This window comes from Panthera uncia, chromosome E1 (genome assembly GCF_023721935.1).
Source record: "Panthera uncia isolate 11264 chromosome E1, Puncia_PCG_1.0, whole genome shotgun sequence".
In the NCBI taxonomy this organism is placed as follows: domain Eukaryota; kingdom Metazoa; phylum Chordata; class Mammalia; order Carnivora; family Felidae; genus Panthera; species Panthera uncia.
Window position 1 is genome coordinate 5,821,166 of NC_064814.1, and position 27,718 is coordinate 5,848,883.

The 27,718-nt window shown below is 48.9% G+C and overlaps 2 protein-coding genes across 6 annotated transcripts in view; one reads left to right on the top strand and one right to left on the bottom strand.

Moving 5' to 3' along the window:
- The window catches only part of GGA3 (golgi associated, gamma adaptin ear containing, ARF binding protein 3), a 16,276-nt gene extending 9,128 nt beyond the window's left edge, over positions 1 to 7,148 (top strand). The window contains exons 5-17 of the mRNA XM_049635755.1: positions 497 to 620; positions 876 to 979; positions 1,114 to 1,194; positions 1,585 to 1,722; positions 2,266 to 2,347; positions 2,460 to 2,576; positions 2,874 to 3,116; positions 3,503 to 3,573; positions 3,877 to 4,190; positions 4,436 to 4,644; positions 4,948 to 5,117; positions 5,291 to 5,401; positions 5,618 to 7,148. Of these exons, the coding sequence (XP_049491712.1) occupies positions 497 to 620; positions 876 to 979; positions 1,114 to 1,194; positions 1,585 to 1,722; positions 2,266 to 2,347; positions 2,460 to 2,576; positions 2,874 to 3,116; positions 3,503 to 3,573; positions 3,877 to 4,190; positions 4,436 to 4,644; positions 4,948 to 5,117; positions 5,291 to 5,401; positions 5,618 to 5,728 (1,875 nt within the window). The 3' untranslated portion in view covers positions 5,729 to 7,148. The remainder of the gene's footprint in view (positions 1 to 496; positions 621 to 875; positions 980 to 1,113; positions 1,195 to 1,584; positions 1,723 to 2,265; positions 2,348 to 2,459; positions 2,577 to 2,873; positions 3,117 to 3,502; positions 3,574 to 3,876; positions 4,191 to 4,435; positions 4,645 to 4,947; positions 5,118 to 5,290; positions 5,402 to 5,617) is intronic.
- A 657-nt stretch (positions 7,149 to 7,805) lies between these two features.
- NUP85 (nucleoporin 85) overlaps positions 7,806 to 27,718 on the bottom strand; it is a 196,281-nt gene continuing 176,368 nt past the window's right edge. For all 5 annotated transcript variants that reach the window (XM_049635748.1, XM_049635750.1, XM_049635749.1 and 2 more), the window contains 12 exons: positions 23,230 to 23,364; positions 23,002 to 23,124; positions 22,670 to 22,801; positions 21,912 to 22,018; positions 11,523 to 11,606; positions 11,318 to 11,383; positions 10,997 to 11,148; positions 10,129 to 10,246; positions 9,919 to 10,019; positions 8,856 to 9,007; positions 8,356 to 8,457; positions 7,806 to 7,992 (listed from right to left, as the gene is read on the bottom strand). In XM_049635748.1, the coding sequence (XP_049491705.1) occupies positions 7,894 to 7,992; positions 8,356 to 8,457; positions 8,856 to 9,007; positions 9,919 to 10,019; positions 10,129 to 10,246; positions 10,997 to 11,148; positions 11,318 to 11,383; positions 11,523 to 11,606; positions 21,912 to 22,018; positions 22,670 to 22,801; positions 23,002 to 23,124; positions 23,230 to 23,364 (1,371 nt within the window). In that variant the 3' untranslated portion in view covers positions 7,806 to 7,893. The remainder of the gene's footprint in view (positions 7,993 to 8,355; positions 8,458 to 8,855; positions 9,008 to 9,918; positions 10,020 to 10,128; positions 10,247 to 10,996; positions 11,149 to 11,317; positions 11,384 to 11,522; positions 11,607 to 21,911; positions 22,019 to 22,669; positions 22,802 to 23,001; positions 23,125 to 23,229; positions 23,365 to 27,718) is intronic.

Sequence of the window (27,718 nt, forward strand, 5' to 3'; positions counted from 1 at the left end):
AGATGCCGGCTGCAAGGTGAAGCCAGTAAGACGGGAGAGGGGGAGGGGGACTCCTGGGACCGCGGTCACTTTTCTTTGGTCCGTCTTCCGGAGGTCTGAGGAGTTACTCTTCTCATCACTCAGCCGCTCAGCTTCTGTTGCTCGCTGGTGTTGCTTCAGCTCTAGGCACCGCTTAAAGCGCGGGGAGCAATTTTTCATACTTCAGACATTCTCATTAATTCCTCTGAGATAAATTGCCATTGTTTCTGGGAGATTGTGCGTGGAAGCGCAGTGAGCTGCCGACTCCCTGCCCGAGCACAGACTGTAGCCCTGATAGATCCTGCTCGGCCACGGCGGTGTCCTTCTATGTCACACACACCGCACGCCTGCCGCTCTGGGACAGGCCCGAAGACTGGGGCCAACCGGCCATCTGTCCTTGCCGTGAAGAGAGCTTTCCCGTGGTCTCTGCCTCTGACACCAGTTACGAGGTTCTTCCCTATTTCCTTTTGCCTCTTAGTACCTGGGGGACAGGGTGTCTGAGAAAGTGAAGACCAAGGTGATCGAGCTGCTTTACAGCTGGACATTGGCCCTGCCAGAAGAAACAAAGATCAAGGATGCGTATCACATGTTGAAGAGACAGGGTACGTGCTCACCTTCCCTCGGCCTCCGAGCAGCCCCAGAGGCTGGTTGAGGCCAGGAAGAATGAGGGGGTGTCTGCCACCCCCTCCTGAAGGGAAGATCCTGGGAAGGGCTCAGCTGCGGTTCGATAGGTTGAGATGATCCTCACCCCTTGCGGGTCCCGGTCACAGGGCTGTGCCCGCCCTCGTTGTGTGAGGAACGGCAACAAGGTGACCCCAGCCTGAGCAGACACTCCGCCCCCTTATGTTCCCTTTCAGGCATAGTGCAGTCTGACCCACTGATCCCCGTGGACAGGACACTGATCCCCTCTCCACCACCTCGTCCCAAAAACCCTGTTTTTGATGATGAGGAGAAATCCAAGGTAAAGTGCATCCCAGCCGACGGCGTCCTCAGATGAGGCGTGGGCTAACTCAGTGCCACGGGAGCTCCAGTTCCTCTGCGGTCCCCCGGGTGGGGTGTTACCTTTCCCTTTACCTTCCGTACCTCCTCTTCCAGCTTTTAGCCAAGTTGTTGAAAAGCAAAAACCCAGATGACCTACAAGAGGCCAACAAGCTCATCAAGTCCATGGTGAAGGAAGTGAGTGGGCCCTGGGCCTTGGGGCGGAGGAACTCTTGACCACAGAACAATAGTCCCTTCCCCTGGTGTGAGGCCTGCTGCTTGCCCTTGCCCCCAGCCCTCACCTGGAGAGGCCAGAGAGCGGGAGGCACACTGGAGCTTCTGGGGGGGAGAATGGACTAGAGGAGCAAGCCTGGATGGGGCCAGCCTGGGGGGCAGGGTGGGCCGTTATTTTAAAAGAAAAAGTGCGTCAGGACTGGGATTTGTGTTTCCCAAGAACCGTGCATGAAGAGGAGCCTCCACTGGGACTGGCCTCTGCGCGCGTCCTCTGGTGCAGTCCTTGCTGTGGGGCATCAGGGGCTGTGGGATGAGTCTAGGTGAGCTTCTTCTCCTTGATCATCTTCGATACAGGACGAGGCACGGATCCAGAAGGTGACCAAGCGTCTGCACACTTTAGAGGAGGTTAACAACAACGTAAAGCTGCTCAATGAGATGCTGCTTCATTACAGCAAAGAGGATTCTTCAGAGGCAGATAAAGAGCTCATGAAGGTAGGCGCATCTCCAGGGGGCTGGGCTCTGGGAACGGGGGCCAGCCTTTGCTCAGTACCTGCCATTCCTCATTAATCAGCACAGCAGCCGGGTGGCGGTGGGAGCAGTGACACCCCCATTTTACACGAGCTGTGGCTAACTCAGGCTAGAAGAGCTGTGTGTACGCCCAAGTCTGTGTGACCCCGCGGACCCACCATCAGGGCTCACTTCTCTCTGGCTCAGGGACATTTGGGTAGAGAGACCCACCCTGTGCCCCTGACGCTGCTGCACCTTAGTCCTTGGTCACATAGATACTCTGAATTCTGAGGCATGTGCTCACCTCGGGGACAGGAGGGGACACACTCCCACTGGTCCTAAGCAGACCTTTCGGGTGATCCACCGTGGTGAAAGCTGGGAGCAGGAAGATGTGTGCTCTGAGCCCAGTTCTGCCGGTAACTGACCATGGCACTAGAGGAGCCCCCTGAGGGCCTGGACGTGAACACCGCACCGGAGGATTTCCAAGGGACTTTGTAGCTCTCATTTTTAGGTCTGGGACTCTTGCAGGAGCTGTTTGATCGGTGTGAGAATAAGAGGCGGACATTATTCAAACTAGCCAGTGAGACAGAGGACAATGACAATAGTTTGGGTGAGTTCAAGAGTAGTTGGCAAGGATGACCCAGGAATGTGGGTTTGGCCCGGAGGCGTGGAGCGGGGGAGTGTCATGGCCTGGAGTGAGAAGTACCTCTTTTCTGCTCTAGGGGACATCCTCCAGGCCAGTGACAACCTCTCCCGGGTCATCAGCTCTTACAAAACGGTCGTTGAAGGGCAGGTGGTCAATGGTGAGGTAGCCACCTCAGCCATTCCAGACTCTGAAGGTAAAGTGTTCCAGTTCTCCATTCTGGACCCGTCCAGACCAGCCCCGGGCCCCACCACCGAGCCATGAGCCCCGAGTGCTTGACCCACAAGCCATCCTGCAGGGCCCGAGGGGATTCTGAGCCACTCCAAGTGGTCCTCCAGCTTCCCAGAGGCCAGGAGCTGTGGATAGGGTTTTCTTTGCTTGCTTCTTTTCAGTGTTGCCCAGGCTGGAGGCCGCGCTCAGGGTTCTGCTTCCTTCTGTGCAGCCACTAGAGTGGCCCCTAATCAGTCCCGTCCCCCTCCATTCGCCCATCCAGGAAACCACTCCAGGGACCAAGGCACTCTCATCGACCTTGCTGAGTTGGACACACCAAGCAGCTCATCCTCAGTGTCGGCCCCGGCCCCTGCCCCACCGTCCTCCGGCATCCCTATCCTCCCTCCACCCCCCCAGACCTCGGGCCCTGGGCGCAGCCACCCATCCAGTCATGCCGAGGCCGCCCTGGGACCCAACAGCACAAGCAATGCCCTCTGCCTGCTGGACGAGGAGCTGCTCTGCTTGGGTGTGTCCTGGAGGGGCCAGCAGAGCAAAAAGGCGTGTGGAATCGGGAGGAGGGCTGAGGGGTGGCTGTGTACTTAGCAGAGGTGGGGAAGGGGGCTCCAGGTGGAGGGATAGAGTCAGGTTCAGTGGCCTTCAGGGCAGTCTGCACCCAGGCTCCAGCATGGACGCAGTGGACTGTCTTGCTCTGCTCCCCACCTCTGCGCCCCCCGCCCCCCACCACATACGGAACATAAGGACTGAAGAGGATCCGTCTCCCCCTGGAGGCTGCCTGGGGGAAAACCTCCCCACCTGTCACCCCTTGATGCTCATTTTGTCATGTGACCTTCCCTGGGTGAGGTGGGACTGCCCGAGGCAGAGCCCCTTCTCACCATCATCTTCTGTTTTCAGGCCTTGCTGATCCAGCCCCCACCGCCCCTTCCACAGAGTCAGCTGGAAACAGCCAATGGCCCCTGTTCCAGGTAGGGACACAGGGGACATCACTAAAATGCTCGACGAGCTTCACTTCTCTTTCCCGACTCATCCTCAGCCCCAGTTGGCTGCAGCCAACTGCGGCGACTGTCCTTACTCCTTGGGTCGCTGCCCTGCGTGCATTTGGGAACGTGGATCACATCCAAGGGCTGGCCTTGGCCTCAGGAAGCTGCTCGTCCAGTGGTGGGGTCACAGGGCCCCCAGGGAAGGGGGCCAGAGTTGGAGACCCGAAACCTGCCGTCTGCGCCAGACCCCTCCACAGCCTTTGCTCATGCACTTTCCATCCCTGACAGAACGAGCAGCTGGACCTGGACTTTGGCGGCCCTGAGCCCGGGAGTGCTGCCGCCAGCCCCTCGGATGGGCCTCTAGTCCCGCCCTCGGCACCGTCCGCGGGCAGCTCCCAGGCTCCACTGCCGCCCTCCTTCCCGGCTCCTGCGGTCCCAGCCAGTGTTCCCGCCCCCAAACCAGGCTCCTTCTTGTTCCCAACTGGACCGGCCCCAGCCCTCAAGGCTGAGCCCACAGCCCTCGGGTACCACGGCTCAGCCTTGGGCGATAGCACCCTGCACCAGCTGGATGCCCTTGATCATCTTCTTGAAGAGACCAGAGCGTAATGAGTGGGGGAGAGCTGGGTTGGGGAGGGCTGGACCTGGGTTTGGCAGAACCAGGGGCAGCTCCAGAGGGTCTGGGGATGTGTCCTTTTGGCCTACTGAGGCAGGTGGGAATCTGGAAACGGTGGGAGGTGGGGTAGTAAGAACCGCTCTGCCTGGCGGGAAGGGGAGATGTGCTTTGAGGGGTTGGCCCTATAGCTTCCCCAGGTCTCTGACTTGCCTTGTCCTCCTTCCTGCCTCTCAGGACATCGGGTCTGGTGAAACCCGTCTCCTCCATCTTCTTCCCTGGGGCCACCACCTCCCCTCTGGTCCCCACCAGCACCACTGCTCGGCCTCTCCTCCCCTTCTCCCCTGGGCCCAGCAGTCCTCTCTTCCAGCCCCAGGGCAGCCCCATGAAGGGGCCAGAGCTCTCCCTGGCCAGTGTCCATGTGCCCCTGGAATCTATCAAGCCTAGTAAGTGTCGGAAGCATGGGGCGGGAGGGGATGTGGGGCCCAGCCTGTGGGGTCATAGGGAATGAGGGGCGGGCACAGGCTGTCTGCCCAGGTCCCTTAGAGCCAGACATGACCCGCTTCCCTGCTGTCTTGGGTCTCTCCTTGTTGCCACTGGACTCTTGGGAGGTTCTGAGAGGCTCTTTCCCAGATTCTTGCAAGGAGCCTGCTGGCCACAGGGTTGCCCGGTCCTGCCCACTTGGCTGTGGCCAACACCCTCTGGGCTCTGTGAGGTTTCTCCTTCACCCACATGATCTCTCCTCACAGGCAGCGCCCTTCCTGTGACAGCCTATGATAAAAATGGCTTCCGCATCCTCTTCCACTTTGCCAAGGAGTGTCCGCCTGGACGGCCTGACGTGCTGGTGGTGGTGGTGTCCATGCTGAACACAGCTCCCTTGCCCATCAAGAGCATCGTGCTGCAGGCCGCAGTGCCAAAGGTACCCCTGGCTTCCTGGGGCCTCTAGAGGCAGAAGTAGCCTTATCTTGAACCCACTGGGTTGAGGGGCCCTGAGGCCAGCAGGCAGCAGCCATGTGTCCATTGTGACTCCAGTAGGCTCCCTCCTAGGGGCACCTGCCATCTCTCTTCAAAGGAGCTTCTCTTTTTCTTCAGTCAATGAAGGTGAAGTTACAGCCACCCTCTGGGACAGAGCTGTCTCCATTTAGTCCCATCCAGCCGCCTGCAGCCATCACCCAGGTCATGCTGCTGGCCAATCCGCTGAAGGTGAGCTGGAACCAAGGTCCATCCTGAAGCCCTAGCTGCCCCAGATTAGGACCTCTGCCTCCCAATTTGAAGTGCCGTGATACCGCAGCATTACCTGTGTCCCTTCCCTACCCTGGTTCAGTGGCTGAGTGAGCCTGGGGTGGCGAGGGGAGCACAGAAAGGGCCCCAAGGTTTGAGGAGAAGAGGAGGTCTCACACGCTTGCCCCTTTGTCACAGGAGAAAGCGAGGCTTCGGTATAGGCTGACCTTCGCCCTGGGAGAGCAGCTGAGCACAGAGGTGGGCGAGGTGGACCAATTCCCTCCTGTGGAACAGTGGGGTAACCTATGACCCCAGAGGACTCCGTGTCACCTCCGCATTGAAGCTCAGGCAGGCTGCCACAAGACAGGAGGGCTCTCTGGTCCAGTCATTCTCCACATCCTGACTGCAGTGCTTAGAGCTTTGATATGGAACAGGGGCCCTGGGCATTGCTGCTGGGAGCCAGGCTGCTGCCGTGATGATCTCTCATTGGCCCCCCTAAAAGGACCTGGTTTTTTTGTCTACCTGTGTGACTTGAAGTGGCCATGTGCCGTCAGGGGTGGGGAGTGGCTCCAGACTCTGCACTATTGCCCTGGGAACGTGGACCCAAGGCAGGGGAGTAGGTTTTTTCCTCCCATGCTGGCATCCTGATGCCATAAGGGGGGAGGGCTCTAAAGAGACTTGGCACCCTCCCTCAAGGACCGTGTTCTCACACACACACCCCCCCCCCCCCCCCCGGAGGCCTCAGCCCCCTCATCACTACTTTGTGCTTCCCCTGCTGGCAGGCTCCTCTTGGGAGGTAGGCAAAGCCCAGTGGTCCCAAGTGGCCCTGGGCATAGAGAAGTTGATGTACTACCGAGTCTCCAGCCCTGCCTTCCATGGGCAGCAGCATCCTGGAATGGCCGCTGGGTGAGTTGCGTGCTCGTCTCTGGTGGTTGCAGGCTGTGTCCTATGGACATCGCAGTGGGATATGAAACTCAGCCTATTAGAAACAGAACTTGGCCTTGTGGCAGCCAAAACTAGGGATACAAAAGAAAATGGAAGAGAACCAGTGTCTCCCCTTCTCTGGAAGCAGGTACTCAAAGCTTTCTGGGAAAAGTGTGCCTCCTGCCTTGGGAATAGGCCATCCTACTCACTACCTCTTGCTTGGCATGAAATAAACTGCTCTCCTGCCCTTTGAGTCTCTGAAGGAGAGGACAACTCCCATCATCCTCTGCATTCTCCTGCTTAGGCTTCCCCCTCTTCCCACCATTTGGCCTGTGGTATGGCATGTATTTGGGAACAGGCAGCCTCAGGGTCAGGCATATTGCACTAGACGTCTTACCTGTTGCCTAGGACTTGACTGTCCCCAGCTGCTGAGGGGCATGTCCGCAAGATACGGGGTCTGGAGGTGGTGAGATTAGGAGCCGTGCTTGAATCGAGTCACCAGACCCTATTGCTTCGGCAGTGCTCAACCTCCGACCGCTTGTCCGAGTTGCTCCTTCTACCAGATGCAAGTGGGCCAGGGACTCCAGGCCTCACAGGGCAAGAAAGGGACAACCACCAGCTGAGGAAAGAGCACTCAGCTCATCTGGGCTTAGCCGGATGGCTCCAAGCCATCTCTGGGGAAAGGTGGCACATGCCACAATCCCTGATCCCTCCCTGCACTTTGCCAGGTTTCCTTACTGTATCAGAAGGTCCTCTCCTGCTTCCTTTCCAGCTTCAGCAAGCAGAATTCACTGCTTGATTAGAACAGGTCAAAAGTGAATCCATTCACAACATACAGAGTAAATCCAAGAGCTTTCCAAAAGCCAGCTGCTAGCAGCCCTGGGAAGGTTTATGGGATTACTGTGTGAAAATACACCTTTATAATAAGCTTTAGACATTAAAATTGAGTGTTACTACTGAGGTCACTGCTTTGTGACAAATGGCTGTATACGATATCCCAACTCTGCTGCCCTTGTTCTGCTGCATGTCAAATAAAATCATTTTTGCCGTAGCTGGAATCCTAATACCCATTCACCCCACAGTGGACAGAGTACCATTTATGAATTCCAAATGTAGACACATCTGCTGGCATCACCTGAGGTTTTTGTTGATGAAAGTACAGGTTCCTGGACCTTTTCCTTTTTTAAAGGACAGAACAATTAACATAATGTTCCAGTTGATTCTAAAATGAGGCTCAATTTCAGAAGCCTGTGTAAACCACTGACTGCTCTCGTTTGACTTTCAAATAGGAAAGAGGGCACTGCACTCACCATCATAACTTCCAGGAGTGGCTTTTTCTTTTGGGAGACCAGGAAAAAAGTTCCATGCCAAGGAGAACAGAACGCGTACTTTCTAACACCTTAAGTTCACAGCAGAGGTAGGAAAAAACCCCTAGCTGAACTTTTAAGAATTTGCCTTCTATTTGAGGGGGAAGAAATGTTTTTATTCTTTCAAAAATTTATATACATTGTCATACAAAGATGCCAGGCTACAGCAGCTCTTGGCTAGCCTCAGGAGCCTTCCAGTGAGCCTTCTTTTATAATGGCCCGGGCAAGATTTCGCGCAAGAGCAAGTCTCAGCATTTCCAGCTTGGTGTTCTCTATGTCCTCCTAAAAAGCAAAGAAGGCCAGCATAAGGTATGGCAGGAAGTGTTCCTTCTTTAAGGTTCTATGTGACCCGGAGGCAGACCAAGGGCATTTAACCCTTAATAGCTTCTAGCAAGTGATTTATCTGAGGGAACTGCATGCAAAGAACCTCTGCGACTGACCAACAGACGAGGAGAGACCAGAACACTAGGATCACCCCACTTTCTCCTAAAACAAGCTGGTGTGTCAATTACAGGATAAGAGCCAAACCAAGAAGGACAAGTTTGTAAGGGGCCAGCGTTTCAGGAGGGAAGTAGGGGAGTCCAAGATAGAGGGAGCCTTTTCTTCTTGCCATTATAGAATCAACAACCCAAAAGCTAAAATGACCTGGAGTCGCTGAGCACCAGGCTCTCCCCGCACTGGCCTTCCTGAGGCCAAGTCCTCCAGACATCTCATCAGCTCATATGTTTGCTCTGTTGTAAAAATCACCTAAAAGAGAAAAAAGAAGCTGTTTTGCTTAGATGCTTCCCAACCAAGGCCTGCGCTGATCTGGGCATGTGCCCGGGTTCAGAGATTGCCTTCCGTGCATGCCCTTTGGAGGGGCAGGCTTCATATATGCAGCCCTGGAAGAACAGCACCCGTACTGTCACCCCCAGCCTTTCTCGTCAGGGCACTAGGCTGAGTATTGTTAGTAGACAGCTGCCTCATTTCAAATTAAGTAGCTTTTCTCGTCGTAGATCCTCTTATTTCCAGGCAGGGCATTACGAGAGAATGCCCCCCACACAGGGCTCTACTTGGGAGATGATGTGTGGATGTGCAACAGCTACAGAATGAAGCATTCTGTCAAAGACTATAAAACACAAAATCACTGTGGATTAAAACTGTACCTGTTTCTGTTCCAAAAGGGGCAGGGCATCTGTTAGTAGTGTTACCCAGAAACATCGTGGAGCAATCTGAGAAGTCATCAATGACAGGAGAAGAGAAGCCGCATCAAAAAAGCGCTTCTCCCCATAAAATCGGTGGAACTCGCGGTACTTTCCTATTGTGAAGAGAGAACACTAGGTCACCTCTCGCCCTAAACAAGCCAAGAGAAACCCCAGACCAGCCACATGAAAGCAGAGAGATTCTTTCAGAACTGACAACAAATGTCCTGGACCAATGAGAACAACAGGATTAAAAAAAAAAAAAAAAAAAAAAAACATGTTTTGGGTGCCTGGGTGGCTCAGTGGGTCAAATGTCCACCTCTTGATTTCAGCTCAGGTCATGACATCGCAGTTTGTGAGTTCAAGCCCTAAGTCAGGCTCTGTGCTGGCTGTGTGGAGCTTGCTTGGGATTCTCTCTCCCTCTCTCTGCCCCTCCCCATTCACGTAGATTATAGAGAACGTTCTATAAGAAAGCTGAACAGATTCTTCAAAAATGTCACAGTGAAGAAACACCAAGAAAGGCAGGGGCACTAAAGAGACAGGACAACTGAATTTGTGAACGTGGAGTTGATAAAAGACCTTGCTGGGACAGCGGATGTAATCAGAATGTAGATTACAGATTTGAGGAGAGCAGTGCATTCTGGTAACTGGTTATATCGGAGGATGTTCTTGTTCTTAGAAAATACATGCTCAAGTATTTATGAGGAAAGGGAAACAAAGTCTCCAACTTACTTTCAGACTGTTCCCTAAAAACCTAATAAAATAAATGAGGCAAAATATAAATGGTGAATCTGGATAAAGTGTACATGGGAGTTCCTTATTCCTGCAACTACTTTTGCACCTTTCTCTTTAATTTTGAAATCACTGGGAAATGTTAACCAGAAAGTATGCTTTGCAGAGTCTGGCACACAGGGTTCTATGTGGTTTGGAATTTGGGCTTAACAGGAAGGAAACACTGGAGAAGTCTAGATGGTACCTCCCATCTCCACCATGCCGAAGGTCCAGGGGACAGAGCCCAAAGACTCACCTAAGAAGGTCAGTCGATCACTGAGCATCATGGCTGGCCCAAGGTTGTCAATGAGATCCAGATCGGAAAAGCAGCCTCGCTCACAGTAATCCCTGAGGAACCTGCAAGGCCAGGCCCAGAGGTCAGAGCGGCAGTCCCAGGCCCCACTTCCTCAACCTCCCAACTTCCCATACAGCTCCCAGAAAGCCAAAAGGGACGGACTGAACCCACCTGTCTGACACCAGCGTGGCAAAGGCTGCATCCTTGGCTCGGATGCTCCAAGACAGGGCAGAGCCCAGGCGATTGTTGCGGACAGCTTTCATGGCTAAGATCTTACAAATGCTGCGAACTTGGCAAGAAAAAAGAAAGAAGGTTAACTTTTCACCCTGCAAGTCACTCCATTCATAACCCTTGCTGGACAGAAACAGGCTTCCCGACTCCTCTGAGCTTTCTGCAGCCTGTCCACAGGCTCCAAATACAAGTTGGTCGGTAACACTGGGAACTTTGGGGTTTATAAATTGTCTCCTGGCTCTGATCACACTATGACCCACCCTGGCAGGACTGGCTTTGTGAGTGGGTTTGATTTCAGGGATGGCAAAAAGATTTTTATTGCTCTCCAAAGGTCAGCTCCTTCATTATCTGTCCAGGTGTCAAAAACACCCTTTGGGTCTTGAATGCCATGTGCTTTCAGAGATGGTCATACGCAAGCAAATGCCTTGAAAAGAAAACTTGAGTTTTTGCACTCAACGGTGAGGGGAGGAGGAACAAATAACACTGCTTTCCTTTCTGTGCTCCTCCTGAGCTGACTCTGGTCCTACTTCTTCCCCACTGAGCAGCCTTAGCAACAGCAACCCACCTGGGAGAAGCTGACCCCAACCCTGAACTTAGAGTAGGCAGGAGACAGAAGTGAGTAAGAATCTTTTTAAAAGGTAATGTGCTCCATTGCTTTCTAAGTCTCGGTGGATCCCCGGCTCCTTGTCCTTCCTTCCTCAGTAATTTTCCTGTTTTGGCTTATCTCTTGGCATGCGCTGCCCGGCCTCTCTCTAGTGTGGCTGGCACGGCATGAGCAGAAAGTATGCCGGGAAGAGGGCAGGCTCACCTTGCTCAGTCATCTGCCGCTGCTCACAAATCCGCAGCACCTTAAGGGCTTTCTGCTCAGTGCTCAAAGGGATCCGCTCAATGTGCAGCTCCAAGGAAACTCGGCCCAGCTCAGGGCAGTAGTCGAAGTAATCCACTCCCAACTGCCAGAGGCTGCAACAGTCCGAGGACAGACATGAGGGCCTGGAGAGCCCAGGTGCTGCCCTGGAGCTCAAGGATTGGCACTGAGATGGCTCCTCCCGCACGCCCCGTAGACTTCAGGGAACCAGATGGGAAAGAACACCATCTTGCATGCTGAAAAGCACCGTTGGGGTCTTCCTACCTATGATGAGCAAACAGGCCGGAGGCATATTCCAGCAGGAGGAACTCTCTCATGTTGGATCCGAAGCTGGAATAAAATGTAACATGAGACCAAAACCCATGGCCTGCTCCATTCAGGGCCCTCCCACAGCCAACCATGCTTCCTTACAGTGGACCCCCCTCCCCCCGCCAAGTCCCAAGGGCTGGCCTGGCTGCCACATACTTACTAGAGGTTGTGTGACTGGAGGAGCTTGCAGTGATCCAACAGGTCTGTCAGATGGGCCACAAACCACCAGTTGCTTAAGGCAATGCTGTGGGTTCAAACCCAAGGAGGAGAGTCGGGGTCAGAGAGTAGGATCCATATGAGCAGAGCATGAGCAGGACCCCTCATGTTCTTTGAATAAAAGGATAGGTAGGACAGTGACAAGCCGAAATCCGTTTGGAAGAAATTTCTCTGTGTTGTGTGAGGACTGACAGTGCATACCCAGAAGGAAGGTCAACCCTCAAAGTGGCAGCCAATAATCTGTATCTATGGAGAATGTCACAGTGAAAATAAAATTCAAGGATCCAATCAGATGCAGACAATGTGGATACAGAATAATGTGTAAGAACAAAAAGAAACAGATTTATAAAAACAGAACTGGTGGTTGCCAGTGGGGAGGAGGGTGGGAGGATGGGAGAACTAGGTGAAGAGGTACAAACTTCTAATTAGAAAATAAGTCAATAAGTCAGTCGTGGGGATGAAAAGTACATCACAGGGAACATAATCTTTGTGTGATGACATAGTAATTACACTGCTGGTGGGGAGTATTTTGTAACGTACAGAATTGTTCAATGTTGCAAACCTGAAACTAACACATCAACTATACTTCAATTAAAAAAAAGATGGGATGGTTGTAGGTTAAGTGTCTGACTTTGGCTCAGGTTATGATCTCATGATTCGTGAGTTCAGGCCCCACACTGGGCTCTCTTACTGTCAGTGCAGAGCCCACTTCAGATTCTTTGTCCCCCTCTTTCCCGCTACCCTGCTTACGTGCTCTCTCGCTCTTGCTCGCTCTCTCATAAATAAACTTAAAGATAAAAAAGTAAAGATCAGGGCACCTGGGTGGCTCAGCTGGTTGAACGTCCAATTTTGGCTCAGGTCATGATCTCATGGTTCATGAGTTCAAGCCCCATGTCCAGCTCGCTACTGTCAGTGCAGAGCCCACTTCAGATTCTCTGTCCTCTCTCTGCCCCTCCCCAACTCATGCTTTCTCAAAAATAAACACTGGGGCACCTGGGTGGCTCAGTCAGTTGAGCATCTGACTTCCGCTCAGGTCATAATCTCACAATTAGAGAGTTTGAGCCCTGCATCAGGCTCTGAGCTCTGTGGTGCCAGTGTGGAGCCTGACTGAGATTCTCTCTCTCCCCCCTTTCTCTGCCCCTCCCCCACTTGCATGAGCACGCACGCGCTCTCTCTCAAAAAAAAAAAAGACTAAAAGATTAGTGGTTTCTGATGCTTCAGGAAACATGGAATTCAGAGGAACATATTTTCATTTGGATTCACTGTTAATGTTTCTCATTGTATAGCTTTTGATTAGCGTACTTTATGAATACAACTGTATACATAAGACAGTTTAAAAACCATCTTGTGTTCAGGTTTAATACTTTGCATGAAGAAATTTTTGTTCAGTTACAAGATTTGTAATTTTATTGTATTTATAGTCTGACCAGGATGAAGGTTAAGTCCTTCCCCAAACTATACTTCACATCCCCCCCCACCCACCCAAATCAAACTTTTAATCAAAGCCTAGAATCATCTAGGGCCCTTGTGAAAAATGCAGGTTTCTAAGGCCCTTTGAAGGTCTGATTAAGTTCCTTGGAAATCACTGTTTTACATCATCAATGTTTGTAAGCTCCCTAGCATCCTTTTGTACAGTGTACCAGCACACTTATCAGTGTGCCTCCATCATTTCGGGTTAGGTTATTCATTTGTTACTTGGCATAGGCCTTCTGTATCTGATGCCTATTTTCTAAATCTTGGGAAAAGGGAAAAGAAGCTTTAATGATTGCTTTCTGTAACAAAATCAAGCACAAATGAAAGGAGCAGACTACCAAGGCAGACACAGTCTCGGAGGTGTAATAATGCATTAAGGTAAAAAATGCTGCTTTCGTGATATAAAAATAGGGATTGGCTTACACTGAATTATTGGACAAATGTTTAAAACTTCTGCCTCATTCTTAAAGATGTGGACATACTCAGAGACTCCATCTGTTCCAGGATTCCACCATTAGGGAATAAATATGCTTGTTGGCCTTCCTAACATTCATTTTGAAGATTAGCTATTTTCCAACTTTATTAATAGCTCTGTATTATTCATTCAAAAAACTGTGTGTGCTGGGGTACCTGGCTGGCTGAGTCAGTAGAGCATGAGACTCTTGATTTCAGAGCCATGAGTTTGAGCCCCATGTTGGGCACAGAGATCATTTAAAAAATGATCTATGCTGGGGCATCTGGGTGGCTCAGTTGGTTCAGCATCCAACTTTGGCTCAGGTCATGTGCTCACGGTTTGTGCGCCCCATTTCAGACTCTCTGCTGTCAGGGCAAAGCCCACTCTGTCCCCATCTCTTTCTGCCCCTCCCTCCGTCTCAAAAATAAACATTAAAAAAAAAATTATCTGTGCCAAATTTCAAAGATTTTCCTCTATTTCTATCATCCTCCAATACTAAGTTCTAAAAATTCATTACATGCTACACAAAGTCCTAACATGCTCAAGTTTTTACAGAGTTCTCTCTTGGGGCACCTGAGTGGCTCAGTTGAGCACTGGACTTGATCCAAGTTCATGATCTCATGATGCATGAGTTCAAAGCCCATGGGCTTTGATCTGGGATTCTCTCTCCCTCTCTCTCTGCCCCTCCCTGCCTCTCAAAACAAATAAACTAATAAGCAAACAAATAAACAAAAGAGTACTCTCCTGGGCCATGTTTTCCTTAGCTATGGCTTTACTAATTTTGTTATTCTGTTATGTTCCTTCCTGACCTTGTCCTTTCTAGACAAGAATTCCAATAAATAAGATATCTGTTTATGGCAGCCCCCTAAACAAAACCCCAACTCATCAGATAAGTTGTTGCTCTTAACTATTCTAACTTCGTCATACGTCCTTATGTATCAGTAATTCAACTGAACACTGTCATTGGGTTAACTAGACAGTGCTTTCGTGGAAAAGATACTACAAATGGAACTCGAGACCACCATTTCAGTCAGTCCTTACCTCTCTGTCCCTGTCATCTGGAAAATGGAAGTAATTTTATCTCTTGCCTACCTGGACTGTTTAAAGAAAAAAATGGGAAAATGGATATAAAATATCTTTAAAAAATTCTTTTCAGTAGTGCTCTATAAATACAAAAATCAGTAAATCCAAGCTTGAGGTTAACACATAAATAGTGCCCTACTAAACTGCTTAGAGACCACCATGGATGTGCTCTAGCAGCACTGCAAATTGGTTCAAATCCAGTCCTGCTAACTCAGTGACTGGCCAGTTATTTAACTTCAGCTTCTTTGCCAAAGTGGAGGAATTATGATGGTCAGTACAGCTCTCTGAGACTCTGAAGCTATCTTTAGAGACTGAAGTTCTAAAAAATTCAAGGGTAACAGATGAAATCAGAAGTGGCCAGTCTTAAGGAAGAATATTAAATAAGGTGAGCAAATGTTAACCCAGAAGATCTAAAAACAAGTTGCCTCCCCTACTCACAACTACAGGCACAGTCCACCCTCCTAGAATAAGGACCATAGAGAACATTAATGACGAGGGACTAGTTCTTAGAACAGAGGGCTGGAGGAGGAGGGAGAACCTGCCACAGGAAGACAAGAGAAAGGAACAGCCCTGAAATAGAGCAACAGTCAGTGTAAAGGCTCTGGAGCAGGAAGTCAGTCTCGTTCCTACTTCAGACTGAAGCCCGTATGACTCAAACTTGAAGTCAGGCAAAGGCCAGCTCACTTAGTGCCTCGTGATGGGAAGCCACTGGGACAGAAAGCAGGAAAAAATGGCTTAACACTGAAAACAAGCAGCAAATCAAAACTACAATGAGATATCACCTCACCCCTGTCAGAATGGCTAAAACCAACAACACAGGAAACAACAGGTGTTGGCAAGGATGCCCAGAAAAGGGAACCCTTGGGGCGCCTGGGTGGCGCAGTCGGTTAAGCGTCCGACTTCAGCCAGGTCACGATCTCACGGTCCGTGAGTTCGAGCCCCGCGTCAGGCTCTGGGCTGATGGCTCAGAGCCTGGAGCCTGTTTCCGATTCTGTGTCTCCCTCTCTCTCTGTCCCTCCCCCGTTCATGCTCTGTCTCTCTCTGTCCCAAAAATAAATAAACGTTGAAAAAAAAAAAAATTAAAAAAAAAAAAAAAAAAAAGAAAAGGGAACCCTCATGCATTGTTGGTGGGGAGGCACACTGGTACAGCTACTCTGGAAAACAGTATGGAGGTTCCTCGAAAAGTTAAAAATAGAGGGGATGTTTGGCTACCTCAGTCAGTAGGCATGCAACTCTCGATCTAGGGGTCATAAGTTCAAGCCCCACATTAGGTGTAGAGCTTAGTTTAAAAAAAAAAAAAAAGTTAAAGATAGAACCACCTTGGGTCACTAGATCTCTTTTGATTTCCACTCAGGTCACGATGCCAGGGTCATGGGCTCCATGGGGCATTAGGCTCCATGCTCAGCATGGAAGTTGCTTGGGATTCTTGGTTTCTCTCCCTTTGCCCCTCCCCACCTCACTCACAGGTGTGTGTGTGCGCGCTCTCTCAAAAATAAATACATGAATAAATAATAAATATAGAACTATCCTATTATCCAGCAATTGTACTTCTAAGTATTAACCCAAGAGATACAAAAATACTAATTCAAGAGGATACACGCACCCCTATGTTTATTGTAGCGCTATCTACAATAGCCTAATTATGGCAACAGCCCAAGAGTCCATGGACTTATGAATGGATAAAGAAGCTATGGCAGGGACACCTGGGTGGCTTGGTCTTTTTAGTGTCCGACTTCAGCTTAGGTCACAATCTCACAGTTCATGAGTTTGAGCCCCACTTCAGGGGTGGAGCCTGCTTGAATTCTCTCTCCCTCTCTTGAAATAAATAACAATTTTTAAAGAAATGCTTCCTGGGGCACCTGGGTGGCTCAGTCAGTTGTGTCCAACTCTTGATTTTGGCTCAGGTCATGATCTTGCAGTTTGTGAGTTCTAGCCCCACATCGGGCTCCATACTGACAGTGCAGAGCCTGCTTGGAATTCTTTCTCTCTTTCCCTCTCCCTCTGCCCTTCCCACTCTCTCTTAAAAAACAAAAACTAAAAAGCCTGGCTGGCTCAGTCAGCAAAGCATGGGACTCTTGATCTCAGGGTTGTGAGTTTGACACTCACCTTGGGTGTAGAGATTACTTTAAAAAATCTTAAAGGGGCTCCTGGGTGGCTCAATCGGTTAAGCGTCCAAACTGATTTTGGCTCAGGTCATGATCTCATGGTTCATGAGTTCAAGCCCTGCACTGGGCTCTGCACTGAACATGTGGAGCCTGCTTGGGATTCTCTCTCCCCCTTTCTCCCTCTCTGCCCTTCCCCCATGCTCTCTCTCAAAATAAATAAACTTAAGAAAAATAAACGTTTAAAATAAAATCTTAAAATGAGCAAAGAGGGAATAAAAAAGAGCGAGAAAAGAGGCAATCCAAGAAACAGACTCTTAACTCTAGAGAACAAACTGATAGTTACCAGAGGGGAAGGAGGTGGAGAGACGGGTTAAATAGGTGATGGGGATTAAGAGTGCATTTGTGATGGGCGCCAGGTGTTGTATGGAAGTGATGAATCACCACACTGTACACCTGAAACTAGTGCTATACTGTGTGTTAACTAATGGGAATTTAAATAAAAACTTAAAGACTGAAAAGAGTACTCGAACGGTTGTGTCCAAATGGACAATGTAGAGATGGGGACGGTGGTGAAGCCAGTCAACCTGCAATAGTTCAGGCTGTTGATAATGGTGGCTGGGCTAAGGTGGCAGCTGAGGAGGGAACGAGAAGTAACCAGTTGTGAGATAATTTTGAAGTTGAGTTAATAGAACTTCTTGATGGCTTCATTAGTGCTTAAAAGCTCAGCAAACTGTATGGGCTTTAGCAAGTGGCTTTGGGGCCAAATAGCCACAGGGCCCTTGTTAGCTGGCAGTGTGACTTTACCAGGGCTCACTTCCCTCATATGTGAGATAGGCTTGGAAAAAACAGCACTTTTGGGGCGCCTGGGTGGCTCAGTCGGTTGAGCGTCCGACTTCTGCTCAGGTCGTGATCTCACAGTCTGTGAGTTCGAGCCCTGCGTTGGGCTCTGTGCTGACAGCTCAGAGCCTGGAGCCTGCTTCAGATTCTGTGTCTCCCTCTCTCTGTCCCTGCCCTGCTCATGCTCTGTCCCTCTCAAAAATGAATAAACATTAAAAAAAAAAAAAATTAAAGAAGAAAAGAAAAAAACAGCACTTTTTATCTCAGGGCACCTGGATGGCTGTCGGTTAAGTGTCCAACTTCTGATTTTGGCTTGGGTCATGATCATGAGATCAATGCCCCACGTGGGGCTCTGTGCTGTGGCGCAGAGAGAGGAGAGACAGAATTCCAAGCAGGCTCTACACTGCCAGCACAGAGCCCATTGGAGGGCTCCAACTCACAAATCATGAGACCATGACCTGAACTAAAATCCAGAGTCAGACGCTTAACCGACTGAGCCACCCAGGCACCCCAAAATAAGTAAATAAACTTAAAAAAAAAAAAAAAAGGCACCTATCTCAAAGGTCTGTTCCAAGATAAATTGAAATAATCCATTAAAACTTAGTCTAGTAAATCTTAACTATTATCACATTACTGTAATTACTAACCATTTTAGTAATTTTGTTAAGTTACCAGCTGCCAGCCTTGCTGTCCTCCACACTCTTCAGACTGTTCTTTCTCAAATACAAATTTCACAGCACTATCTTGCTAAAATCCTCAGTGGCTCCCCATTTGGATACAATCAAAACTACTGGGTACAGTGTATCTGGTCCTTGATAATCTGACACCTTTCTGACCTCTGTCATTTCAACCCCTCACTTAGTGTTTTGGTCCTAAGAGATGTTTACAGTTCCTTCAGCAGGTAACAGGCCTTCTTTCTTTCCTGTCTTTCCGTATGTTTTTGTTTCTGCCCAAAATGATGTTTTTGGCTGAACTTTTCAGGACTCCACTTTGAGTGTAGCCTCCTTTGAGAAGCTTTTCCTCACCTTACAATCTGATATAGGGTCCTCTCTTAAGGGGTTCCACAACATCTGGCCTAGGTAATACATTCAGGAATACAAGAAAAACTGCTATAATCGCAAAGCTTGGCACAGTGTGGGGCATAAAGGATGGGTGAGGGGAGATGGTACCTCGGCCCTCCTGAACAGCTGCTGTTGCCCAGACTGATGTGACAGTTAGTGAGACAGCCAGTGAGGTGGCCGAGGAGCCACAGCATGCCCTAGTCTGGCAGCCCTCAAGCATCTCCCAAAGGGATACAGCAGCCTCCAAGGCCACAGGGCAGCGACCACTGAAGGCAGGGTGCTAATGACACTGCTCGAGTGACCAAGACAGGATGGAGTGTTGAACAAGGCCGCCATACCCTCCCTGCAAAGCCAGACAAGTCTCAACAACAGATTTTGGAGCTTCACACACAAATGATGGAGAATTCCCAAGGCAACCTCTACACAAACCAAGCAAACAGCCTCATTGTTCAAAAATGTTCGAGGAAGACTCAACAGCTCTGGAGTGGCCTCTGCTAGAAAAGAGAAAATTGTGGAGCTGGGAAGACCAGCCATGCCGAAGGCCCTACCCAGAGGAAACAAGTGTAACTCTCCACGGGACTGTTTGCCCTGCACTGGGCCACTGTTGCCCCCTTACCCCAACTCCTGTATCTTGTTTTGGCACCTCTGCAGCAACCACTACCTAACTGAGCTCTGGCGGCTGTGGACCTTCTTCTGTAAATGGTGTGTGAGGGTCTGCACACCGCCATAATCTGCAGCCAATGTTATGGGCCGGGACAAAGTTCTAGCAAGAAGATTCTAGATTAGGTAAACATTAAACTGGACCTCTTCTTAATTTTTGAAGGAAGACCTGTTTCCTTCTAGTTCAATATTGTGACAGGACTTTAAGGGCACCACAAAGCTGCCGTCCCGCCTAGCTCCCAGTGAAGTACATGCCAGCTCCCTGTTTCCTTTTGCCAGGTAGCAAGGAACCGGCTTTTAGAGGAAGCTGTAAGCCAGAGAGGAGGAAATGAGTACTTGGAGGATTCCCAACTTCTCCTTTTGGCTGTGGGGATGATAGGCTGACATGCAGCTCTCCAGCAAGGGCTGATGAACTATGGCCTCTGAGGGCCTTTATGCTCCACTTCAGCACCCTTCACTGCCCTTTGTGCCTCTTAGGGTCTGGCTAACATGGGGATCATCGAATACTCATTTAGAAATCTCCTTTTTAGCACCTTTAGAAAGGATTCCCTTCATTCCCCTTTACAGGGTAGTCATGAACCCAGTTGACGTCATACCCAAAGAAAGCGGCGAGACTTGCCTACATCACCAGCCCACTGGCCCAACACCAGACGTTCCCCACTTTCCCAGGAACCAAGCTTGGGTCTGACTGGTACAAACCAAGAGAAACCAAGTGTTCGTAAAATGCCAAATCCAATCCTTCCCCATCCAGGAGGGCACATTCCTAAAGCTCTACTACTCTCTCTAAAGGTACTTCAGCCTTTCCTCCAGTTTCTGGGATGAGGTTTCAAGACTTGCATTATGGTGCCTCTTTCAGAACAGAGTAGGAAGTAGCTCCCGGATCAGAAAAACCCAAGCTCCAGGGGCGCCTGGGTGGTTCAGTTGGTTGAGTGTCCGACTTTGGCTCAGGTCTTGATCTCGCAGTTTGTGGGTTCAAGCCCCAAGTCAGGCTCTCTGATGACAGCTCAGAACCTGGAGCCTGCTTCGGATTCTGTATCTCACTCTCTCTGCCCCTCCCCCACTCACACTCAGTCTCAAAAAGAAAAAAAAAATGTTAAAAAATTTTTTTAGAAAAACCCACACTCCAAAGTTTATAGCAAACAGAAATACTTTAGACTCTTTCCTGCTTGCCAGGAGAGAGAGGTGCTCAGACTGAGGGGCTGAGAGCCTGATCCCTATGTGTGAGTGGGAGGAGGGTGATGCCATTTTCTGGGGCATTCATGAAAGCCACTCCTCTTCTCTGGCATTCCCCTTTTTCTTCTACTGTCACTGCAAAGAACAGGGTGTTTTCCCTTTTCATTATCCTTCCTCCTGGTTCTGTTCAAATCTGATTTGTTCCTAAAAATTCAGATGTGGTTTATGAAGGAAGCCTTAATGGAAATAACCCAATACTATAACAGACAGTATATTTGGGAATGCCTATTACTCCGAATTATAGGCTGAGGCAATGACAAAGCCAAATAATGACACATGTGTGTGCCTTTGTAAGTGATTCTCACTAACGGTTCCGTGCAGATGCCCCTCATCAGCTGGATTCTGTGAGTCACCTTCCAGCTCCAACTACAGGTCTGTGAAAAGGATATAGACATAAAACTCGGTTTTCTTTCTCCAAATCTAGCACCATTTTCTTCAAGCCCTGGTTCTCTTTTCGCTCCAACAGGAGCATAGCAGGAAAGGATCCCTTCCCACTGCCCAGATCTATTAAAAGTTATCCAGTCGAGATCAGTGAATTTGATAGTTGAGCAAGGTCATCTGCTATAGTTCCCAACTCTCTCCCTTCTGGGAGTCTTCAATTCAATACCCACTTGTCCAGGATGCACAAGAAGGGAATATAAATTGTGTCTGACTTCCTATGTATGGAAACTCCTAGTAAGCTTTACCTGTGATTATGTCTGATACTCCTTTTCCAGCCTTGCTGAAGGTTCAATGCGATGACAAGATACCCTTTTGAGGAGAGGGGTGGTGTAGAATCCCTGCTCTAAACAGACTCAACCAGCAGTTTGCTGGGGTGGTAGCCCTTGGCTCACTAGAGAGGGAAACTAATGAGAAGTACTGTCCCTTAAGGTGGTATGCATATCCATCAGGTTCCAAGAAATAAGTCTGCTGGCTTTTTATGGATTTTAAATACCAAAGTAATTTACTGCAATGTTGTTCAAGTAAACATCCCTGAAATGAAAACTGCTGTAAATACAGTAGCCCCCAAGCCTTAGGAAGGTCCCCAAGCTTGTCCAGAGAGAAGCCAGGATCTACCTACATGTGGCCTAGGAGAAGAGCATGTCTGTGGGAAGAAAGTTAAGACACCAGTGAGAAGGAACAAGACATTCTAAAAAAGGATGGTGGAGGGGCACCTGGGTGGCTCATCGGTTAAGTGTCTGATTCACAGTTCTTGAGTTCCAGCCCTGCATCGGGATCTGCACTGATAGTGCGGAGCCTGCTTAGGATTCTCTCTCCCTCCCTCTCCCCTGCTTTCCTGTGCACATGTGCACTTGCGCATGGTCTGTCAAAGTAAAATGAAACTTAAAAAAAGAATGGTAGTGATGGCTGCACAACACTGGGAATACACTTAATGCCGCTGAACTGCACACCTCAAGACAGAATGGTGGGGGTGTAGCAGGTCCTACCTGCACTCCTTGATCACTTGGTGGATGTCAAACTCAAAGGCCGCCATCAAGATGTTGTCCAGGGGTTCTGGGCTGCTCTCTCCTCCCAGAAACAGGTCAAGGCTGGACTGTGGAAAGGTGGTGACCAACTCAATTCCCAGATGTAAGCAGAGACTCAAGGGGGCAGGTAGGGCTTCTGTGTAGGGAACCCTGGAGAAGGATGATGGGTCCCTCAAAAAGGGCCAAAGTAGGGGATGCTGAGCTAGCTCAGTTGGAAGACCATGCAACTCTTCACCTCTGGGGTCATGCTTTGAGCCCCATGTTGGGGACAGATGACTTAAAAAATAAAGAGGGGCACCTGGATGGCTCAGTTGGTTGAACATTCAACTCTTGATTTTGGTTCAGGTCACGATGTCAGGGTCTTGGAATTGAGCCCTGCATTGGCCCCTGCACTGAGCGTGGAGCCTGCTTAAGATTCTCTCTCTCCCTCTGCCCCTACCCTGCTCACGCATACATGCCGTCTCTTGCTCAATTAATTGATTGAGGCTGGCTGGCTCAGTCAGAAGAGCACGCAACTCTTGATCTCTGAGGTCATGAGTCTGAGCCCCAAGTTGGATGTAGAGATTACTAAAGAAAGATAAACTTAAAAAAAAGGGGGTGCAAAAGGAAAGACCTTTCCTGTTCTCCAGGGAGGTTCAACTCAAAGAGGCCACACACTGAAAATGACCTACCCCCGTGATTCCTACTCCCTCCTCCCACTCCTTAAAGCTCAGGCTCACCTGGGCATAGAAGTGCAGGTCAATGGGTTTTACTGTGGGATGAGAGTACAGGAGCCGGGTCACGAGGAAATGATACCAGTTATTCAGAAGTTCCTTTTGCTCCAACAAGGCAGCTTCATCTCCCAGCATGATCTAAGGAGAGAGACATTTTCCTTTAGTTCCAGGGGCAACTTCTCTATTAACTCTCCTAATCTCAAGTAGAGCATTTGGTCTGAAAGCTCTCTCCTTCATGGCAGAGATGATGGACAGCCCTGTCCATCATGTTCCTGCTATTGCTGCACTGGAACCACAGCTCCAACTTGGACCCCAACCTGAACTTCCTTCCCACACACCTTGCAGAGAGACTCCAGGTGAGGACTGGAGGCGAACGTGCCATCCTGGAGATGACGCTCACATTCCTCATGCCAGTGCTGCCACTTCAGCTCCAGCTCTGTCAGCGTCTGGGTGTTTCCAGGCTAAGGGGAAAGACACAGTGAGATGCCATTGCCACAGAAACCCCTTGTGCTTAGTGAACGAACCCGTATCTCATGGCCCAACAGAGCAGGTCTGCTCCCACATACACTGAGAACGGGCATTGTCCTCATCAGGTCCCCCAGAATTCGGCACATGCCCGCAGAGGTGGGGCTGACGTCGGCTTCTTTGGAGAGCATCTGCCGGGCCTCATCCAGCCGGCCCTGTAGCACCAAGATGGTCACCTGGGAGGACACCAAGAACATAAGCATTCAAGTAAGGCCTGGAAGTCAGTCTCCTCGATCCACATTTTAACTTCCTACATTGGGGGAGTATGATGGTTCCTTTCCTCCAGAGGTAATCTAGCTCATCTAGTCTCATGGTTTTAACCTAAACCATACTTTTCAAACCGCATGTTGTAACCCATCACAGATTGCAACCAACATACTTTTATATATTATATATTTTATTGTTTATTTTATATCTTAAAAAAAAAATTTTTTTTTTAATCTTTATTCATTTTTGAGAGAGAGACAAAAAGACAGAGCATGCGCAGGGGAGGAACAGATAGAGAGGGAGACACAGAATCTGAAGCAGGCTCCAGGCTCCGAGCTGTCAGCACAGAGCCCAACGCGGGGCTCGAACCCACGAACCGTGAGAACATGACCTGAGCCGAAGTCAGATGCTCAACCAACTGAGCCACCCAGGCGCCCCCTTTTTTTAATTTTTAAACAATATTTATTTTATATCTTATATTTATTTAATTTTTATTTTTCGAGAGGGCACAAGTGAGCGAGGGACAGAAATAGAGAGCGAGAAGCAGGGATCGAACTCACAAAATGTGAGATCATGACCAGAACCAAAGTCAGAGGCTTAATTGACTGAGCCATCCAGGCACCACTGCAACCAACATTTTAAAAATAAATGATGGGGCGGGGGGGGGGGGGGGGGCACCTGGGTGGCTCAGTAGGTTAAGCACCCAACTCTTGATTTTGGCTCAGGTTATGATCTCGTGGTTCATGGGAATCAAGCTCCGCGACAGGATCCGCTCTGACAGTGCAGAGCTTGCTTGGGATTCTCTTTCTTTCCCTCTCTCTCTGCCCCCTCCCCTGTCCCTGCTATCTCTCAAAATAAATAACCTTTGAAGAAAAAAAAAAAATGAAAAAATGAAATAAGGGCGCCTAGCTGGCTCAGTCAGTAGAGCATGTGATTCTTGATCTTGGAGTCACGAGTTCAAGACCCACGTTAGACATAGAATTTACTTAATGAATAAAACAGAAAATGGCAGAGTATAAATAAGATTGATTCATAAATTTCAGTTCAAATAGATGCACAGATGCATACACTCAATATAGTCAATCCTGTTTATTCATAGATTTCATGTTTCTGAATTTGCCTCCTTGTAACCCCCCAAATCATTATATGATGTACTTTCACCATTACTTGTGGACATGTGTAGAATGGCAAAAAATTTGAGTCACTTGATATGCACATTTGCAGCTGAGGTTAAATAGGTGGTGCTCTACCTTCTTGTATCAACTCACACTAAACAAGTATCTTTTCCAGGATCTATTTAGTACCACTTTTTTTGTATATTTTTTTCAGTCTTTTTTTTTTTTAAGTTTATTTATTTTGAAAGAGAGAGAGTGTGAGTGCGGGAGGGGCAGAGAGAGAGAGAGAGAGAGAGAGAGAGAGAGAGAATGAATCCTAAGCAGGCTCTGTGCTGGGAGCGCAGAGCCCAATGTGGGGCTCGAACTCATGAACCATAGTAAGATCATGACCTGAGCAGAAACCAAGAGTCGGATGCTTAACGACTGAGCCACCCAGGCTCCCCTGTATGTCTGTGCTTTTTCCTGAGCCCCTGAGCATAGTGCTGAAGTGCTATACAGTGTTTTAATTTTTTTTATTTTATTTTTTTAATTTTTTTTAACGTTTATTTATTTTTGAGACAGAGCATGAACGGGGGAGGGGCAGAGAGAGGGAGACACAGAATCGGAAACAGGCTCCAGGCTCCGAGCTGTCAGCACAGAGCCCAACACGGGGCTCGAACTCGCGGACTGCGAGATCGTGACCTGAGTCGAAGTCCGACGCTCAACCGACTGAGCCACCCAGGCGCCCCTATACAGTGTTAAGTGCTAATGAAGGCCGATAGGGAGAAAATACATGTCAGATAAGCTTCATTCAGGCATGCATTACAAGGCTTTTAGCCATGAGTTCAATGTTAAGGAGTCAGTGATATATATTAAAATTTTCTTTTAATATCCACTTATTTTTGAGAGACAGAGTGCAAGCGGGTGAGGGTCAGAGAGAGGGAGACACAGCAGGCTCCAGGCTCTGAGCTGTCAGCACAGAGCCTCACGCAGGGCTCGAACCCACAAACTGTGAGATCGTGACCTGAGCCGAAGTTGAACGCTAAACCGACTGAGCCACCTAGGCACCCCAGGAATCAATAATATATATTTAATAAGGTATCTTTAAACAAAAACATATATAACACAAGGTTACATACTGATCAGCTGACAAAAACATGATCAGAGGCCAGAAGAACGCTGTATTACAGTAATCAGTAATACAATGTTCCAGGCAACTTTACAGACCCTAACCATTATGAATAATGACAATCAACAGTAATATACACACAAGTATAATATAAAACATACATAGTAACATTCTCCCTTACTAAGTCATGCTGAAAAAAGCCAAGGATATATAGGCTGACAAATCCCCAATTTCTCTAACCTGGACTTCCTTCTCTGGATTCCAGACTTGTATATCTTACAGCCTTAGTCAGTGTCTCCACTTGGATTTTATAGGCATCTTAAACATAGCATGTCTAAAAGTAAACACCCAGATGTCTCCAACTCACCAACCTGATCGTCCTACCTTCTCTTCTTACACACACACACGCACGCACATCCAATCTATTAGCAAATCTCACCAACTGTATCTAAGCTGCACCAGAATCTAATCAATTCTCACAACCTCCTCTGCTCAGCTCCTACACTTGTCCAAGTTCCCAACATCTTTGCCTGGTTTAGTACCATAGCTTCTAGACTGGTCTCTGCTTCTGCCCTTGCTCCGTCCTCAGTAGGGCAGCCAGAGAGCCTTGAAAACCTACATCAGATCATGGTGTACCTTTGCTCAGCTCTCCAAAGCCCCCCTCACCCCATCTGACTCCAAGGTAAAACAGGAGCTCTGTGTCTATCAACCAGCTTACACACATTTATGTGCTTTAATTTCCTCATTACATGATCTTAAACACGATCTGATCACTATCCCTGTTGCACAGAAGAAACTAACGGCAGTTAAATAACTCATTCAAGACCCCACAGCTAGTTAGAGGCAGAACTGGGATGCTAACCCAGGCAGTTTGGCACCACAGACCATGTTCTTACCACTCTGCTCTACAGCCTCTCTTAAAGCTAAAGTCCTAGGACAGTCCAGGGGGCCCTATGATCTGACCCTTTGGCTCTCTGCCCTTACCTCCCCAACTCCAGCTCTTGCTCCCTCTGCTCCTCGTCCCACTGTGCCTCCGGGTCAGAGCGCTTGCAGGTCTCACTGCCTGCAATGCTCTTTCCCCTCCTTTGGCCCAGTGCCCCTCCTCCCATATCACCTCATGAGGGTGGCCTTCCCGGACTCCCCTGCTCTCCATACCACTGGGCTTCACTGTGAGGCATGCTACATCTTTTACTTGTTTCTGTATTTATTTTCTGTCTCCCCACCCAAGATGTAAGACTCAGAAGAGCAGGAATCTTTGCCCACTTTGGTCATAGTTGTTTTCCCCAGTGCCTTGCAAACAGGAGTGCTTGATAAATATTCAGTGAATGAATCAGAGACTCAAAATCTGGGCCCAAGATTTCCTGTCTCAAAGGCAACAATTCTTTACCTGAATTCCGTATTTTATAAGTAAATCAACCTTCCATTATTCAGGTCAACTGCAATCTTCTCCCCAGGCCCTCCCAAATGGGTCACAAGTCAGGAAAGGTAAATGGAAAAAAGCATTGCTTTCTTTTTTTTTTTTTTTTTTTAGCATTGCTTTCATAGGCACAGAATACATACATACATACGTATGTACGTACGTACGTACATACACACACACAACACCAAGAGACATGCTGACCTCCTTCACGGTTGTTGTTGTTTTTAAGTTTTTATTTATCTTGAGAGAGAGAGAAAGTGTGAGTGGGTGAGAGGCAGAGATAGAGAAGAGAGAGAATTCCAAGCAGGCTCTGTATTGTCAGTGCAGAGCCCAATATGGAGCTCGAACTCACGAACCACGAGATCATGACCTGAGCCAAAGTTGGACACTTAACCAACTGAGCCTCCCAGGCGCCCCTGAGACCTGTTGACTTCCAAACTGATAATCCAAAATGACTTCAGGATCATCAATCTTTAATAGCTGTATGGACCTATAATTTACACACCACCAACATTCACCTATTTAAGTAGTAAGTTTACAGAATTGTGCACCATCATTACAATCCAGTTTTATAACATTTCTATCACCTCAAAACCCCTCATGCTTATTTACATTAAGCTCCCACCCCCAGCCCCTATCAATCAGTTTTGTATTACCCCATCTTCTCTTCTCTTCCTTAG